This window comes from Oryzias latipes, chromosome 19 (assembly GCF_002234675.1).
Source record: "Oryzias latipes chromosome 19, ASM223467v1".
In the NCBI taxonomy this organism is placed as follows: Eukaryota; Metazoa; Chordata; class Actinopteri; order Beloniformes; family Adrianichthyidae; genus Oryzias; species Oryzias latipes.
This window is the reverse complement of record NC_019877.2, coordinates 19,416,226-19,435,599: the sequence shown is the minus strand read 5'-3', so window position 1 is coordinate 19,435,599 and position 19,374 is coordinate 19,416,226. Positions and strand designations below refer to the sequence as shown.

Genomic DNA, 19,374 nt, shown 5'->3' with positions numbered 1-19,374 from the left:
TTAACTTATACACAAAACGTATTATGTGAGTAACAAATCACGCACAAATCCAAATTTATGCACAAATCCTAATTTACGCACGCACAAAGCAAGAATATGCATACACAAATCCTAATTTACGCACAAATCAAGAATTACGCACGCACAAATCCGACTGAGTCTAATTTCTCTCCATACATTTGTACTTTTCAAAAGTAGTTTGGTGAACATAAACCATTGTTTCACATGTAGTAGTACAGGCATTGCTGTTCAAAACTGTTTTATTGATTGATTTCAAGCATTGTAGTCAAAAGCAATAAAGAATGTACACAGATTTATCAAACTCATTACTGAAATGATGAAATGTATAAATACAAAAAGACAGGGAAAAACAAAAAAGCACTTTGTCAATTTGCTTAATTAAATATAGTGATCATTAACTAAAATCAAGTAGAGCTTGATTTAAAAGGGGTGGGAAGAAGCAAGCTTATATAATTCCACCCCTACTAAATTAGTTCATTTTATAGTTTTACATGGTTTGCGTAATCCGGTTCTGATCAGATTCTTTTCAGGTGACAAAATCCAGTGCCTAGTAATGATTGATTAATGAATGAAAATATTCATTCATGATTTCAGTAGCGGTAACCATTATGTAATCATTGGTTATCAGAAAACATGATCACATTAAACCAGTAATTATTGCTACACATTACAGATCAAGTAAAGAAAATCAATAGCTTATTGATTGTAATAAAAACATTTCAGTAATCATTATTGCACATCACACAATGTAAAACTCATTGGTTGTAATTAAAAAGGCTTTGATTATTTCACCACAATATTATTCAATATATTTAATTTTTCTTTAAAAACCTGTTCATTTTAAAACAGCATTTTCCACTCATTCTGAAAAACAGCAACAAGAAATAAAAACAAAGCTATTTTGGAAAATATTGATTTTGAAATCCGAGGTTCTGAAAAAAAGACAATTATTTTAATATTCAACATGATTAAAATGATTATTTTAAAATGCTGTTTTAAAAATAATGAACAGGTGTTTAAAGAAAAATGAAATATATTGAATAATATAATGGCTAATTTAAAATCTGTGTGCAGGTTTTTCATAATTTCATGATCTTTTTTTATATATTTACGAGAGATTTATTGGTTGATTGTGTATTTGCATGAAGTCATATTTATTTAATTAAATATTTATTTATTTAATTATGTACAGTATAGGACTCCAAGGGCTAGAAGTGATTCTTCTAGCCCTTGGAGTATAGGACTAGAAGTGATTCTTGTGGGACATCACAACTTCTATCTTTAGCTTCTGAAGTAAATTCGTCAATCTTGACAAAATGTTTTCTTCCTTAGTAAAAAAAAATAAAAAGGCAGGAAGCACTCATTGAACTTATTCATGACTTAGATTTACGCCTTTGCAAAAACACAGCAAAATTCTTCTTTTTTTATATTAAGCATCAATTTTAAGTTATAAAAGGTAAGATTTAGAAAAGGTTTGCAAAAACAGTCACACATTTCAATACAGTTTAGGCCTTAAAATTATTATTATTATTATTTTTTTTTTTTATTGAACTTTTCAAAGACAAAAATACAAACTCCCGCAGAGGATGAACACACCACAAAATACAAAAACACTAAGGGGGTAAAAAATACTCTGTCATAAACATATACTGTTAAAAACACTTACAAAAAATAAAATAATAAATAACAGGAGCCAAATGATAACACAGGACGGAAACTAGAATAAAAGCCACAAGGAAATTTGTTTAAATATTTTTTTAACACCTACTGAGGATTGTAATCTTTTCAGTGAGGAATAATATAATTTAAAATCGTTAATAAAACCTGGGAAGGAGGGCTTGGAACCTCTCCACTTGCAACAGTGGATATGGTATTTTCCTAAAAGTAAGATGATATTAATGATATTTGAGAAAGAATCATCAATATTTTCCATAAACAGCAAGACATCAGAAACAGTAGCGGTTTTAGGCACGGGCCATACGGGCGATCGCCCGGGGCGGAAAAATGACGGAGGGGCGGCACCAGCGGCTCAGCTCTTGTAAAATACTTTATGCACCACTATTGATTTACTTATATCACAGAGTTTGTAACAGCCTGAAACCTGGCGGCGCCCCCGCCCCGCAGCTGCGCTCCCTGCTGTCTTTGAGAAGTAGACGCAAATGTGTGTGAGAAGGAGAAGGGAGGGGGCGCGGGGTGAAGAAGGAGAAGGGAGGGGGCGCGGGGTGAAGGGTGCAGGCTGAGGTGAGCACGGAGCACAAAACGCATGCGCAAACCTGGCTGGATCTTCTTCCAGGGGGGCAACGGTCGCAGGCCGCGGCTCAGTGCTGGATGAAAAAATAAAAATAAAAATTATGTAGCGAATTGGCGCCCCTGGGTGCAGCTGCACGCGCTCCTGCTGGAAATGTTTGACGAACGGGAGGGGGGGGGGGCTGCGGGTATAAAAAAAGTATAAAAAAATCATGCTTTTTTGGTTATTTCAAATAAAAAATGGGAAAACAAAAAAAAATTCTTCACTTAGATGACAGTTGGTTTAGTCGACAGACTTGATACCTATGTCAGGACATTTATGCTAAATGCAAAAACATCTGAAATATGGAGAAAAAAGGTCAAAGTTGGTGCCCAATTTAGAAAGAAAAGAGAAGAAGAGGAGAAAAGAGACAAAGAAAAGGTTATTATCGCATAGCTAGATGCACGTTTTCTAAATTCGAATGCTACCTGCCCTACAACAACAACAACGTTGCAGAGGAAAAATCTCTTGTTTGGTCTATCATGACCAAAACTGAAGTAGGCCCAAATATTGCAAATAACGTCATTTTTAAGATATTTATTCTTAAATGTTTGCTCTGCCTTAACTTGTAACATTAGTTATGATTCGTGTGTCTGTCTGCTCTGCTGTAACACAAAGTTTTTGTTGTGTTTTATTGTTGTATATTAGTTCATAATGTTAAATAAGCTGTGATGGTAGCATGCTGCTGCTGCTTCTGCTGCTGCTGCTGCTGCTGCTGCTGCTGCTGCTGCTGCTGCTGCTGCTGCTGCTGCTGTTAGCTTTTCAAAACTCCAGTTGATCAAGTCATACCTGAGGTCACCAAAGTCTCAGGAGCAACTCACTAACCTGCTGTTGTTAATATCAATCATTCAGGGGGGGAGCAGATTTCATATGATGACGTTATTGACAAGCTTGCATCAGGAAGGCCACAAAGGTTAGGTTTTAGTGTTTTCTCTTCTTAGTGCTGCAGTTACATTTATTCTAGTGTATTATTAGTGTGATTTGTAGTTTATAATATTTATTTCAGATTGTTTGTGTTTATTAAATATTTCCTAACTGTATTTTCAGTTACAATAAATGGACAAAGTGACTCTATGGGGGGGGGGGGGGGGGGGGGGGGGGGGGGCGCTAGAGGAGGGCCTCGCCCGGGGAGTAATTCAGGGTAGAACCGCCACTGATCAGAAATACCAAAAGGGGGAATGTTAAGTTTTAAATTAATCCAATTCCTTATTTGAGTCCAGAATTCCTTAGAGTAATCGCATGAAAAAAACAAATGTTCCAGCGTTTCCTCATTGGAGTTACAAAAAATGCAAGATTCCACGTCAAATTTAAATCTGCTTCGAAGAAAATCGGAGACAGGATAATATTTATTTATTATTTTGAAATGAGTTTCTTTTATTTTGGGCAGAACAGGCCATTTAATGTACTTTGAGTGTGCTTTAACTAACAGAGATTGGCTGTTGGAATAAGAGAATGATCTAAAAGAGGCCTTAAAATTATTAGTGCCTCACATTTTTACTTTTTGTTCCGGTATTACAATTATTTTGAAAAGTCTGGGCACTTCGATGCCATTATTTTGAAAGTTAACCCGGAAAGCCACGCAAAAAGTAAAAAATAGGGTTCAGAATACTGCCCTCTTGTGGTCTTTCCGTACACACGAGAAGTGCACTATATAGACCCGAAAACCTCTTTTAGTTGAACCCTGTAGTTCTGCTGTAGGGAAACTAACCCCACAAAAATAAGACTAGAGTGTCATGTTCCTGTTCCACGTCCGTTTCTTTGACAAACGCGCATGCGCCTCGAGCCGCGAGCAAAAGTGAAACCGAAAGACAGAACCTGCACCCAAAAACACTGACTGACGGTGAGTAACGACAATAAATTACAAGTACCGCTGCTATTTTTATGTAAAACTGCAGTGAAAGAGAACCACAACTTAACCCGCTTTAGCTAAGAATTAAGTACCCCTTAGTTTTCCAGCTACAGAAGACTGCATCCTTAGCCAAAGTCTCACAGTTGAACTTGGAAGTTTATTTTAGCAAATATTCTTTTAGCAAAATGACTACTACAGACCATCATGGGAGTATACTAACTAAATGTGTAGATAAATTCGAATATTTTAGGTTTAAAATACAGTAACTTCAAGCATACTGCCTCATTCTATTTACTATAGCCCAAGTACACTTGTCTTGAGTACATTTTGCTATGAGCAAATTTGTACAGTATTTAACAATAACACACATTTTTCTGTTTGCTTTGATAGAAGATATCAAGTTTTACATGATTATAACATAATATGTATAAAGTAGAATGAGTTGAGTTACAAGAAAAACTAGAAGAGTTATGAAATCACTGGGCTGCTGCTGTGAAGATAAAGATAAAGATAAAAAAAAGTCAAAACTCATCTAAATGCAGATTCCACCCAAAAAACAACTACGCATTTTACTACTGCATTAAAAAGGCAAATTTACTGAAGCTAGATTTCATTCACGACAAACGAACACATGTCAAACACAAGAAAACATGCTAAATCTCTTCATTCAGGTCCACTTCACTGACAGTCAGAAGCCCACAGAGAAGGAGCCACAAAGTCTGACTTCAGAAAGTAAGACACAGATTTATATTTATTCTGTTACTATTATAATAAATGGAAATGAATTATTGTTTATTATTTTGCATAAATAAAACACGAACACACAAAAATAGATATTCTTCAAAATACAAAAGTTTATAACAAATGACTTGATTTCCTTTCAAAATAAAAGACACCCTGTGTCACATAGGATCATTTCAATGGAGCAAAAATAGTAGTAGGAGTTTGCATTAACAAAAAAAAAGGCACTGTTTTACCTGTTTGTGGTGTATATCTCAGACAGAAACTTATAAATCTACCAAAACATTAAGTCAAAGTTATTTTAGTTTTTGCACCTTAAGTGTGAATTCTGGTTTTGCTAAGTGATCTATTAAATTTTTCTGTGATACACGGTGCTCACGCATCAATTTTATTGATACATTTATTGTTTAAGACGATTTCTTTTTAGGAAAATCTAAATTTTAGTTTCCCAGCACTCTGCTCTCTTGGGCTTCCGTTTTTTGGATTAACGCTCAGACGTTTAAGACGTTAAACTGGAAAGTAGCAAAAAGGAGTTTTTTCCTAAAAGACAGGAATCGATTCTGCAGTTCTGTGGTTTTCACTCTTCAGCGTGTTGGATCAACAAACCAACACGCTGCAAAATCTGTTTGAGGCTGTCGCTGCCACAAAGTGGGAGTAAGTGGGGTGAAAGAGCCTCTCGTTGCTCCGGAGCCCCAGGTTGCAGACCCTGTTCAGATGATGACAAAACCACCCACATTCTGTTTTTAACATGTTAGTTTTTAGATTCTGAGACACTTTTCTGCCCTTTGTGGGAAGTCAGTTGTCACTGTTGTTAGGCGTAATGGTTGTTGTCTGTAGGCGAAGCTTCATTTTTTGGATTCAGCATCATTGACTGTGTATGACTGCTGTAGTGAGAGTGGGAGAAAATGATTTACCTCTGGCTCCAACAAAGTCGCCATTTGTCAGTGATACGGACAGCGCCATGTTGGAACCAGATCAGTGAGCAATGATCGGAGTCAACATTTCTCTGACAACCACTCTGAATCTGTCAATCAAACACTGAACATTGGACATGAGACCACCTACTTTTATTGAGGCATCTGATTGGTTAGTTTATAACTTTCACTATAGAAAGAAATTAGGATTAGCAAGAACATGTTAAAAAAAAGTATCAAAGCAAGAATGGTTCTCCTGACCAATAGAATGAGTAACAGCTGTTTAGTCCTCTATAGAAGTCTCAGGGATTTTGGCTTCTTGGGGGCAGCAGGGGGGGGGGCACTCAGTCCAGTTCTCACTGTTCCACATCTAACGTTCAGCACCACACTGTCACCTTTGTTGTTTTTAGATCAAACTTCAACCCCACATCCTCTGAGGGAAAATGGGTGGGGTGGCCTTGCATGGAGTGCTGGTCGTTCTCCTGGATGTTCTCCTGAGCTCCTCTGTCTGGTTGTCCCTGTTCCTGCTGGAGTTCTCCAGCTGTGGTGGACTGGCAGGAGCGTGGGCCTCTGGGGCAGTAAGGTGGGCCGTCCTCCATGCGTTTGCCTCTGTGCTGATGGATGGAAAGCCCCACGGCGGGCTCCACCGGTTCGTGGCGCTCCACTGCCTCCTCACCCCTGTGTATGAAACGGGACTCTTCCTGAGGGCGCCCGCCGCAGAGTCGTACATGGGACCGTTCCCCGACGTCGGCGTGCTGCTGCTGGGGGCGGCCTCCTCAGCGTTGGCCTGTGCAGTTTGGGAAATCGGACTGTTTGGAGAGCAAAAGGAAAAGGACAGCGCTAACTTGGATGCTAAGAAGCTGCTGGCGAGGGTGCTGATTTACTATAAACCAGACACACTTTACCTAATCGCGGCTTTCACCTTCCTCATTTTAGGAGTCATCTGTAAGTATCCCAGACAAATAATCTGTCCTGTGGATTAAAGTGTAGACCACTACAGGTAACTCTTGTCTTACAGGTGACACTTACATCCCTTTGTATGAAGGGAAATTAATCGATATGATCAGCGGTCAGGCTCGTCAGACTCACTTCGCCTCTGCAATTGGACTGCTGATCCTTTATTCTGTTGGAAGGTAAAAAAAATTCTGTTTCTTTTATTCCTCCAAAGAAATGACCGTATTTCTCCAGTTTGGCTGGGGGGGCGACTCAGACTCACGTGCGACTTATAGTCCGAAAAATATGGTAATCAAAAAGTCTTTGAGTGATATTTCTGGTGATTTGATAAACTGTTCTTTGAAAAATCTCAGTAACTTTTTGGAAACGCGAGACTCTAACACCAACGTGTTTGATTTTGTGGCTGCCAAGCGAGGCTGCAGCTCGTCTTGATGAGGGTATGGAGCGAAAATGTGCCCAACAAATTTCCAACAATAAAAACTAACGCTTTAAATGTCATTCTTTCAATAGCTCACTTTTCTCCGGCTTCAGAGGAGGAATATTCATGTGTTCACTGGCCAGGCTAAACAAGAGGCTGAAGCACTTCCTGTTTCACAGCCTCCTCCGGCAGGAGATTCACTTCTTTGAGGAGAACAAACCAGGTGAGAAGAAAATGTGAAACAGCTCACTCTCCTGTTACCTACGACATTCGTTTTTCCAACCCAAAGGGCAGCTTTCCTCCCGCCTGCACAGCGACATTGATCGGATGGGCCGGACTGTGGCGTTGAACGCTAACGTAGCAGTTCGGAGCACGGTCAAAACCTGCCTCATGCTCAGGGTGATGCTGGGACTGTCCTGGGAGCTCACGCTGCTCACCTGCATAGAGATGCCTCTTCTGGCCATGATACAAAACAAATACATCACCCTGAACAAGGTAAGACAAAGGGGGGCAAGTCTATAAGACTGGATGCACACTTTTCTAGTTAAACTAAAGTCAGTGTTGACGTGTCTTATTTATACCAAAATTATGTTACTTTTGTTGTTTTTTTTATTTTACAATGAAGTATTAGGTTAAAAAAAACAACAACAAACAAATAAAGTAGAAAAAAAACAAGATAAGAAAAACTCTACAGTTTATGAGAATAAAGTCCTAATTTTTTGAAAAAAAGAGGTAAAATATACGAGAACTAAAGTCATACAATTATGAAGAAGAAAAAAAGGAAATTTGGTTCTAATGAGATGGAAATTTTTGTACACATTTTATTACCATTTTACCTTTTCCCCATCATTTTTTGAGACATTTTTTGATCATTTTGATCCTCATTTTCCTCCTGTTCAAGTATAGTTTTTGAGGTACAAAATGTGTCTTTTTTTTGCAGATTGTTTCATGTTATTAAATGTTTCATAAAAAATCTCCAATAACTAGGAGCTGAAGGATCAGACACAGGAATGCCACGCTGATATCAAAGACCTGGCGTCCCAGACGATCGGTGGAATCCGAACAGTCCGAACCTTCAGGGCGGAGAAAGAGGAGCTGAGGCGGTATCACGCTTCTCTGGAGACGCTGTGTTCCATCAGGAGGCGCTCGGGGGTCTACGGCGCGGTGTATCTCCTCTGTCGGAGGGTAAGGCTTCAGGGGAGGAAGATTACTTAGAATTACTTGGAATTTGTGATTAGTTTGTAAAGATCAAGAGAAAATAATTTCATAAATAAAACTTTTGCTTGATTAGAAGCAGTTAGAAACCTCTTTTAAGGCAGGATTTTTACTCTGTTGTCATTAGATCACAGGATCCAAAATTGGGCCCAATCATGTAGCTTCAGATTCTGTGTCGTTTCCTGATCAGGGATCAGATATTCATTTTGTTCTTAATATGATCTGTGCTGCATATTTCAAGCTTATAGTAACACAAATACTTTACCAGAAATTGGTATATTATGATCTAGGGGTGTAGGAAAAGCGATTCGGCGATATATATCGTGATATTTCACTTGGTGATACTTGTATTGATTTAAAATGCTGTCAGGATGATATTTATTGAATTATTTATGAGCGTTCTTCAGTGTCTGACTCTTGTTTTCCACTTAAACCTCCGACCGCTAGTTGTCAGCAGAGCAGATTGAGTCTCTTTGAGCGGCTCTACTCGCACAAAAAAACAAGATCTCACTAGAACCAGCTTGTGTTAAATATTCAGTTTTTGCTGTTAGGAGACATGCACTACCCACAGAACCCTGTTGGTTAAGGCACATTCATTTTATGTTTTTTTAAGATTTCTTCATTTACCAAAAGAAAAGCACTTTGAATTTATTTGGGTAAAAGCAACCTGTATATGAGATACAGTTGCAGTGCTTAAAGTTGTGATCTTGAAATAAAATTAAATGTATCATTTTATTACAATGGGAGGCATATTAATATCCAGGTAGAGTTTTTTTCCTAATTCATAAAATTGTTCTTGTTACATATTGTATTGTTAGACTCTTGCCAATACACACCCCTATAATGAACAGATCACAACATTTTACTGTAATAAAATGGATATCATACTAGTTCGAGTAGGAGGCACACAAAAACAGAAAAGTTACTTATATGTCCACAGATTTGGACTTCTAATGAACGTCTTAAACTGACAGGAAGTGTCTATGGGTTTGTTTTATTGAAAACAACGACCTATGAAGAAAAAAAATATTTTTTACTCTTTTTAAATGAGAATTAAATTGAGAGATGGTAGTGAGACGGCTGCCAAACGGCCCGTATACAAAAGGCAAGTTCCAGGAAAAAGTCGTTTAAAAAAAAAAAGAAATCCATAATGTCTCAAAAACAACCGAAACATATAAATGGTTACGTAAGGGTTGATGGTTAAAGGGTAAAGTGTGCGTTATTGCTTTTCAACGCACGCCGTGGAAGCCTGAACCGTGGTTGCTTTCGCGAAGAGCGTCAAAAAGTAATTACGCATACTTCGAAGGCCATTAACCCGCTTATACCATGGTCAGTTACAGAAGCAATACATATTAACCAGTTTGTAGTCCTTAATTCGTGTTTTTTCCCCCGATTTGGATCGCTATTCTCACAAAAAGCGGACTATATGGTACGTGATGCGGCGCGTAACATATAGTCCGCGTCGTGCAGCCCCACCGCTGCAGTCAAGATTCTGCGATATATACACGCTGATCGTCCCGATGGGTTGAATAAAGCATCAGTTCAGAGAGAAAGTTCACCTCTTACCGCTTTTTTTTGTCCAAATGATGAAGCAAAATGTTGTCTTAAAGAAGCCGGCACAGTGATACAAAACATTTAAGCCATGTGACCGGAACTTCTTTTTTCACCGTGCGGTTATCAGGTTTTAATGCACACCCAGCAGCCGATCAGAATCGAGTATTCAAACGGAGCATGGTATAAATTGATATAAGGTAGTCATGAAAACTCCTCATCAAATTCATGCTACAGCATCGGTTTTGGATGGAAGTCATCATTAATTTTTAAGAATAACAAACGATCAAAAATGTTCAACAGAGCTGGACACCGAACTGTCTCACATGACTAAGCATCCTCTATTTTTACTAGTTAATAGTTAACTATTTACTCTAGTTGATAGTTGCACTATTTGTACCTGAATGTTCACGCTACTTCACAGAAGTGCTCACTTTTAGTGTTAAATGATAAAGGGAGGTTCATAAAAATAGAGAAAAACCTGGATCTGGATCTTAAATTTGTTCACGTTTTAAATGTGTTACAAAAGTATCAGATCAGACAATCAAATTACTCGGAATCGGATCGGGGACCAAAATATTGTATCGGGACATCCCAAGTTAGTCACAAATGATGCTTGTAGACAAAAATGCAAATTTGAGTGAAGTTAGTGAACATCCCCTCCCTCTGGTTTCCTTCAGGTGGTGACTCTAGGAATAAAGCTCATCATGCTGATTCAGGCTCGCAGTCTCATCTCCTCCGGCCAGCTCAGCGTCGGGAGTCTGCTGACCTTTTTCTTGTACCAGAAGCCCATGTCAGTCAACTTAAGGGTGAGTTTATCGGTTTGAAAGAAAAATCGGCAACAGTGATCGGCTGCTAATGATCAATGATTGACTTTTGTCACAGGAGATCATGTTTTGCCGTGGAGAAACAATGTCAACGGTTGGGGTCATTGCCAAGGTGCTGAGTTACCTGGACAGGGAACCAAAGTGCAAGAAGGAAGGAGACTTGTGTCCGGAGAAGCTGGAGGGGAGAATTGTTTTCCAAGATGTCTCCTTCAGCTACCCCTCTGCTCCTCCAGGTCAATTCGCTCTGAAGGTCTGTGTCTGTTAGCGTGGCGTAGAATCATGTCGAACTGTTGGAAAAAGCCACAACTGTGTTATTTCCCCTCCAGTCAGTGTCGATGGAGTTGCAGCCGGGGAAGATCACGGGCCTGGTAGGTCTCTCTGGCAACGGGAAGACTTCTTGTGTCAGCCTGCTGAAGAGGCTGTATGAACCTCAGGAGGGTCAGATCCTGCTAGACGGAAAACCGCTTCATCTATACCAAAGCAAGTACCTTAACCAGAAGGTACGATAACACAACCAGATCAACTATTTTTCTTCAGTTACAAGCAAAATGAGTGACTTGGATTTATTGTGCCTCTGTGAAAACAGAAATAGCAAAAGGACATTTTTTTAAGCAATCATAATAGTAATGGATTGGATTTATCTGCGCTTTTCCAGACGCTCAAAGCACTTACAATGTGTCCATTATTCATTCCCTCCTCGTTCATGATAAGATACTAATGTAGCCACAGCTGCCCTGGTGCAGACTGACAGCTGACCATCACCCAGACATTCATACACATTCACACACCAGTGAAGCAACACTGGAGGCAGGGAGGGTGAAGTGTCTTGCCCAAGGACACGGCAGTTAGCTGGGGGGGATCGAGCCGCAGACCCTCCGATCATTGGCCGACCTTCTCAACCGCCTGAGCCACTGCCACCCATAAAAACCGAGCCTTGTTTTTTAAGTTTTAAAGTTCAAGTTCGTCTGCATTGAACAACTTCTGAGCAGACATTAAAGAACTTTTCCTGCAAAACTTGTGCACCTCCAAAGGGTTTGTTTATTTTTTATTGGCCCCAAGCCAGGCAAACTGTCAATTCTGCATATGCAGAAACAATCATAGAGCGGCAAAAGCAGCAGGAACAGGGATCCAAGGACCCTCTATGTTGTTTTTAACATATTCTTGTGACATTTTTTTGTTATGATGGAGAAAACAAAGCTCAAAATTCTTCAGAATGAACATAAAAATGTTTGGTCCTGCACTGAAACTAAAACAATAGAATTGACCAAATGTTACTTGATACAAGCAAAATTCCTCTTAAAAAACGATCCACAAAAACTCGACGCCAAACAAAGTCTGCTTGGTAAAGTTGCCAAAGCTTTCTTGTAAATGTTCTTTCAGCTCTTTCAAGCTGCTCTGTTTATATTTGAAAATCTCAAAAGTGTACCAAACTCCTGAGGAGAGTCATTGTAGAGCGGACGAATGTTTTTTCAGTCCAAATGCCCAAAAAAAAGTCTGAGGCTGTTGGATGCCACAGATAAATCCGTGGGTCAGTGCAGTGCCAGGCTTTTAGTTTGATCCTTTAAAATCAACACACTCTGCCTTTTCAAACTCAGGGTAAAACTATATTAACAAGCCCATATTTCAGTTCAATCCTGGATGTGTTAATCTAAAAGACAAAGGGGCCCCTGGTAAAAACATCAGAAAAAGACTTTCACATTTAAGAGGAGCATCTTGTACTGAAGGTTGTTAGAACATTGAAACTTTCTTAGGGCTTTGAAAGATGACTAGATGTCCTATTTCCAGTCCTGACACTGAAAATGTAACACTAAGGCCTTTTTTTAAATGATCCTCCTGCCTGCAGATTGCCCTGGTTTCCCAGAATCCCGTGCTGTTTTCAGGCTCCCTCAGAGACAACATTGTTTATGGTTTGAAGGACTGCCCTCCTGAGAGGGTTGAAGCTGTTGCGAAGAACGTCAACGCCCACAGCTTTATTTCAGAGATGGAGAATGGATATGACACAGGTAAGTTTCATCCCAGTCATCTTCATCAAAACAAGACTTCAGCTAAGAGGATCAAGAGTGTTGCAGGAGATGCTTGTGGACCTTCTTTAAATCATTCAAATGTGGACACTTGTAGGCTGGTTTACATAAAACCTAATTAAAAGATAAAGTGTGTTATTCATTTAAAACAATTGTAGAATATTATGACCTAATTTAGTCAAGAGCATTCCAGCATTATCTTTGCTGGATTTCAATAACAATTTGTTGAAAAAGGCCCACAAATTGAGAAGCGAAGTAATGCTCATGCTGAGTGAATAGAGGAAAACTCCCTCTAAAATGAAAGATTAGCAAATGACCTTCAGCGGAACTAGGTGGAGTAACCGCCTGCCGTGTCCAGTTTGGGCCAGAGAGGACAGGAAAGAGACAAACAAAGCAGAGAAACTAGAGAGGAGTTTATGGTGAGCTGCACACATCCTCAGAAAACCGTCCCCAAAATGACCAACAGATCATCAAAAATCTTTGTGCCCCAGATTTTGTTTGTTGAGTTTCAGACTTTGTGGGGTTTTGGGAAACTTTGTTCTCTCAGATGTTGGAGAGTGTGGAGGCAAACTCTCAGAGGGACAGAAGCAGATCATCGCCGTGGTCAGAGCTCTGGTTCGAGATCCAAAGGTCATCATTCTGGATGAAGCAACCAGCAAATTAGATATAGAGTCTCAGCACACAGTAAGTAAAGAAAACGTAAACTCCAACTGTTGTCTTAATAGACATTCTTCTTTCTGAAATATCCCCTGAACTCTGCTGTGCAGTGATTCCATCCTGAGCTGTTCTCATATATGTTGCTTTAGACTGACTGGAGCCAACGATATGTCCGTTAGCAGCTTTCATTTGAATGTTTCAAGTGTTGGTTCGTCTGTAAACATGTAATGACTGTTTGATGTGGTGCGCCTCTCTCTCCTCAGGTGCTGAAGGAAGTTCTTTCTCAGAGGCGGACAGTCCTGATTGTGACTCATCAGCTGAAGATTCTAGAAAAGGCGGATCACATCATCTTCCTGGAGCAGGGGTCCGTCGTGGAGGAGGGGACTCACCTGGAGCTTATGGACAGGAAAGGACACTACCATCGTTTAAAGGAGGAGTTGTTCTCAAAGCAGCTGAACTGTTGAAGCTGTTTGTCCACTGTTTACCGGCTCATAAAGGTGGAAATGAAGGTTCTGCTGCATCCTCTTTGTGCTTTCCTCTCATGTTATGCGTCACCCTGAACCAGGAGAACCGAGCAGATCTTGAGCAGTCAAGACAGGATCTTAAGTCTCAGATGTGTTGGAGAACATAAACACATTTATGCGTGAAGGGAAGGTTTTGCACGTGCAACTGGGTAAAAATGCATCAGATGTGGTCAAACCTGATGTTCACTCAGTCTTCTTATCATGGTGTGTGTGTGTATGGAAGTGTGTATGGAGGTGGGTGTGCGTGTGTGTGTGTGTGTGTGTGTGCATGTCTGTCTGTGTTTGGGGGGGGGGGCATTGTGCAGGTTTTAAACAAAATATTTGTCCTGTCCTTTTTTTTTGTGATTTTTTTTTTACGTAAAGCACTTTGAGTAGCATGAATTGTAAAAGTGCTATACAAATGAAGTTTGATTTGATTCAGTCTAATTCAACTTCCCTTTCAAAGTAAAAGTTTGCCAAACATTGTTTTTACATTACTGCATATTTACTGCAATATTTCAGTTTTTTTAGGCTTCTTGGGTAATTGTATTTTTAGTTAAATCTTCTGTTGCTTTTTGAATGTCCTCTGTGTAAAGAATCTATTTAAACTGTTTCAAGAAAAATGTAACTACAGACACATATAATATAATAGATCCGCTGATTGTGCAGATCTTGACTTGTAAACCATAAAACTTTTTGACAAAATTATTTCAATTTCAATTTCGGGGTCACGGGGTTGCCGGAGCCTATCCCGGCCACTTGGGCGAAGGCAAGGGATGCCCTGGACTGGTCGCCAGTCTGTTGCAGGGTAGAATATCTTCAATCACACATCCATTCGCTCTCACACTCACACCTATGGACAATTTAGAGTTGCCAATCATGAATTATGAAGCATGTTTTTGGATGGTGGGAGGAAGCTGGAGATCCCGGAGAAAACCCATGCATGCACGGGGAGAACATGCAAACCACACACAGAAAGGTCCCCCGTTGATGTGTTTTTCATGTCCCCCAGCCGGGACTTGAACCGGGGGCCTTCTTGCCGTGGCAAGAGCGCTAACCACTGCGCCACCGTGCAGCCCTTTTGTTGCTGTTCATTGAAGTGAAATTACAGAACAGGTTTTCCATTTTGTTTAGAACAGTATTGTCACGGTGTATCAGGATGACCAAGACGCAGGAACCAAGGGGCAATTGGAGATTTTTTTTTTAAATCAGCACAGTCCGGCTATTTATGTGTGAAGGTCCCTGCTTTTGCTTTTTACATGAAAAAAAGTTTTTACCATGCAAAGCACTTTAAGTTATAGGAATATGAAAGGGCTTTACAAACAAAAGTTTATTTTGATTTATAAATAAAAATGACTACATAGCAAATTTCACCCATTGCAGGTTATTTTTAGAACATTACTGTAATAATTGAGGGAAGACTGTATTACAAAAAAGTGAAACTATGGCTGGTAGAAACATTTCTGCTAATGAATCTGAACACGAGCCTGCCTGCATTACACTTCAACATGTATGGAAACCCTTAATGCGTGTGTATGTGCACGAGTGTGTATGCATATGCATGCGTGTGTTCATGTGCATTTGTGTGCGCATTGTATGCACGTGTGCAAATATGTTAAGATGTGCATGCATGTGTATACAAGTGTTTGCATGTATTGTGTGTTTATGTGCATGTGTGTTTGTAAAAAATGTGTGTACCGGTTTGTGCACGTGCTTACAACTTCGTGTTTGTACATGTGTATTTTTGAGTGTGTAGGACTCTGCTACAACTCTGCCCAATTAAGAGATTTTGTCTTTTGCCGATAACAGTCTGATTGTCCTTGTTGTGTTGGCCACATTGTGTTCATACTGATTTATCTGAGCACAACATAAATGAAGTCCACACTACCAGTCCAAACATGTCAAAGAGCCTTTAACCCTTGTGCTATCCTAGGCACTTTAACATTGGGAGTTGGGTCATCTAGACCCACTAGACAGTGCTCTGAACCTTTTTTCTTCAATGATTTGTGATCTTCACTGGTGTCCATGGATTACATTAAATCTTTCCACCTTTATCCACCTTTGTCATGGTAGGGAGAACACGTCAATGCAACGGTGGGGTCATAGGATAACACAAGGGTTAAATATTCACTCCAATGACAATGTTCTCGTAGCATATTTCTCATTATGAAGGACACATATGAAGAACGTTAATATTAAAATTGGATTTAGTTATTAGGATTAGTTATTCAAATAGTTGCGAGTCAGGAGCAGATGAGGAAAAAATGCAGTTTCAAAAGCTTGTAGCGTGAATCTCAGTTTTTCACAGATGAAAGCTTTTGTGTTACAGCAAAGGGTTTGACAGCATGTTAAATTGTAAAATGAAAAGAAGGAGTGTACAGCAGTGACAGAAACTCCTCAAGTTAAACATTATATGTCCATACCAGAATTATGATAAGGAGGCCTAAACAAACCCTAATCTGTCTTTGACCTTCTCCCAACAGTTTGTCAGGAGTTCATTGTAGATCCTTGAAAAAAAATGTAGAGTTACATACTTAGACAAGGTTGTGTTGTTGTTTACAAGTAACTATTTGCACAACAGCAAGACCCTGGCAATAGCTTCAGCAGCTTCAGGACTTAAATTCATGCATCAACAGAAGCTGCGGTACAGTGACACTTCCATGGGGATACCTAAAAGCAGCTTTGGGGTTCCAACTGGATCGATGACAACAGTTCAAGCATGCATTGCAAAAATAGGCCCCTTAGAAATGTCAAAAAATTCACTGGCAAAATTTCTTTAAATAAGCAAAAGAAATCAAATCTGTCAATGGGATAAGAAAAATGGTCTTGGCAAGAATTTCTACTTTAAGAACAAAATTCTAGACACAGAGAAATTTTTTCTCAAACTAAGATTATTTTGCTATTGAAAAACTTTACTGATAGGAACATTTTTCTTGTAAGACAGAAAATAGAATTCAGTTTTCGCAGGAAGAACAGTTTTCTAATGATCGGTACTTTAATATGTACACATGTATTTGATAAATAGCTGCTTATCTTAGGGAAAAAATTATGTAAAGTAAGAGGTAATCCTAATTTTAAACACAATCCTTTGTGAATCCTAGATTCTGAAAGATGGCTGCAATCAAGAAAGCAAAGCTTTCACTGTTTTCACTAAAAACGAGTTGCGTGGACAAACCAGATCAATAATCCTCAACGGTATGTCAACATGTTGCTCTAAATAATGATGACCTCCAGGAGAACCAGGTTCAGTAACCACCGTTTGCGTCCAGTTTGGGCCGGAGAGGACAGGAAAGAAACAAACACAACAGAGAAACTAGAGAGGAGCTCAGTGACTGCACAGAAAACAGTCACAATATAACAAGAAATGAATGTCAAATGATGGTCATCAGCGTTGCTGGAGAAGGCGAGGTGAGCGATACTCCACAGTCAAGGCATCACCAGTCAGTGCAAAACTCGTGTGGTCATTGTCGATGGTCCAGTCGATGCACGTTCTTACCTCAGAGACATCATGGAGCCCATCATCATCATCATCCCTGAGTTTCACCAGCACATCCCCAACTTTCTGTTCATGGAGGACAATGCTCCACCACATGGTGCCAGAATTATCACAGCTGGACCTCAGGAAGTGAGAGGGCCTTATCGATCAATCAATCATTATATATAAAAAGCGCTTCTCATACTTGGCCTTGCAATTAAAAACAAAACTAGCCACCGAAATTGAAAAAAAGCCAGGCCACCCTTTAACCCCCTCCCCTCCATCAACACATACATCCCATGACCCCACTCACAATGAAGACTTATACAACTAAAGAAACCTCAGGCTTGGCTCTGCTGTGAAGAAACAGTATTTTGAAAATCTCCTAAGGAACATCGCCACAGTGGCCACCCAGACCGGGACAGCAATGAAGTCCACTCCACAGCCGTGAGGCTGCAATGTTAAACTCCAGCCACCCCGGCAAGGGCGACAACCACCCCACATCAAACTGGCAAGCCCTGGTGGAAAGGATCCTCATAGGGAACACTGGGGCTAAAATCATAAGAAAGACGTTAAAATTAAATACATAACATCGAAAATCAAACTAGATACAGAAAATAATAAAACTAATAAAAAATGATAAATGGCAGAACAAAGCCATAAGGTATGGCCAGAAATGCCCCATGACCTGAACCCCATAGAGCAGGGGTGGCGAACAAGTTTGACACAAAGAGCCGCCATTTTAACTGTGAGAGTCAAAGAGACACACGATGCACTGACCTGCCAAGACATACACACACAATCACGCAATTAAAGCCATATCATTTCCCATAAACACTCCTCTCTTTACAATACAACAGCAAGTATTGTACTAGTGTTTATTTCAAGGCAAGTGTCCACTCTCAATACATTTATCAAATGCAGCTTAGCCAGAGTTAACACAGCGGCTACCTTGGAGGTCAGATAGCACCTCAACACACAGGAATTAAGTTTACTATTATTATTTGTTTTTAATACCCTCTGGTAGATTTGAGTGTGGTTTAGGAGGCAGAAAAACTAAATTTGAAATGAGGCACAGAGCAACAAATGGAAATGAAATACCCATCATAAATGTTCAATTTTGGTTATTTGGGATTATTTTTATCATTATTTTTGTCTTAGTTGGTTAACTGAAGGACTGGCACCCGAGGAATCAGGGATCGTTTCCCAGGGGGCGCGATACTCTTCATCTCGTGTAGGATCTTGGGCAAGACCCTCACACTACTGTCTAATGTAGCCACAGCAGGGCCCAAGTCTGGGTCTCCCTGTGCTGGTCCCCAGCTCGGACACGTAGGGCTGTGTCAGGAAGGGCATTCTGTGGAAAAATCCCAGCCAAACCACCTGTACGAATCAGTGTAAGCTGATTGGCTGTGGCGACCCCTGAAAGGATGTGCTGAAAGCTGAACAACAATCTATGTCAGGAGTGATAAATAAAAAAATAATGATAATGGTGTTTCTTCTCATTCATTATTAGTAATATCAAAGGGAACTTTTATGTATTTCGATAAAATTCAGACCAAATAGGAAAAGCCCTGATGTAAATAACATTTCTAACTTATTCTAATTCTCAGCAAGCCATTTAGGAATACTAATAACATTTATAAAGTCTATTTCCTATATGTACCAACCTGGTTCTGCATCAGACGCATGCTCAGAGCTCTCCAACCATCCAGGTCTCTAAATCAATGAAAACACAACAGAGCTCCATTTCTGGGCCCCTCTGACTGAGTGACTGCTCTGTTTTCTGCAGTATTGACTTGAAGTCGCCCCTCTGGGTGGATCTCGTGCATTTGTAGTAGGCTGGTTTGATTCAGGCATTTGACGCGCACGCGGGGGTTATCGCGTGCGCGCCTGCCCCCTCCCCGCAGCCACCAATTTCGTCCAGCCTGAGGAAGGATCAAG

General features: G+C 39.9%; 1 protein-coding gene and 1 long non-coding RNA gene across 3 annotated transcripts; one reads left to right on the top strand and one right to left on the bottom strand.

The window, feature by feature from the left end:
- The first annotated feature begins 3,914 nt into the window (after window positions 1-3,914).
- Window positions 3,915-13,980, top strand: LOC101165513 (antigen peptide transporter 2). 2 transcript variants are annotated; one of them, XM_011488416.3, is made up of 13 exons: window positions 3,915-4,148; window positions 4,829-4,889; window positions 6,223-6,757; window positions 6,831-6,945; window positions 7,277-7,407; window positions 7,474-7,679; window positions 8,172-8,369; window positions 10,631-10,759; window positions 10,836-11,027; window positions 11,104-11,277; window positions 12,621-12,780; window positions 13,346-13,482; window positions 13,719-13,980. In XM_011488416.3, the coding sequence occupies exons 3-13, from the start codon at window positions 6,256-6,258 to the stop codon at window positions 13,917-13,919; spliced, it is 2,145 nt and encodes a 714-aa protein (XP_011486718.1). In that variant the 5' UTR covers window positions 3,915-4,148; window positions 4,829-4,889; window positions 6,223-6,255; the 3' UTR covers window positions 13,920-13,980. The 2 variants fall into 2 exon arrangements, with proteins under 2 accessions (XP_011486718.1, XP_004080734.1); XM_004080686.4 differs by lacking the exon at window positions 4,829-4,889.
- LOC110017172 lies at window positions 8,276-19,198 on the bottom strand. The gene is made up of 3 exons (XR_002292468.1): window positions 19,101-19,198; window positions 10,902-11,064; window positions 8,276-8,375 (listed from the first exon to the last, which is right to left on the bottom strand). It is a non-coding gene; the product is annotated as an uncharacterized LOC110017172 (long non-coding RNA).
- Between the last annotated feature and the right edge of the window lie 176 nt (window positions 19,199-19,374).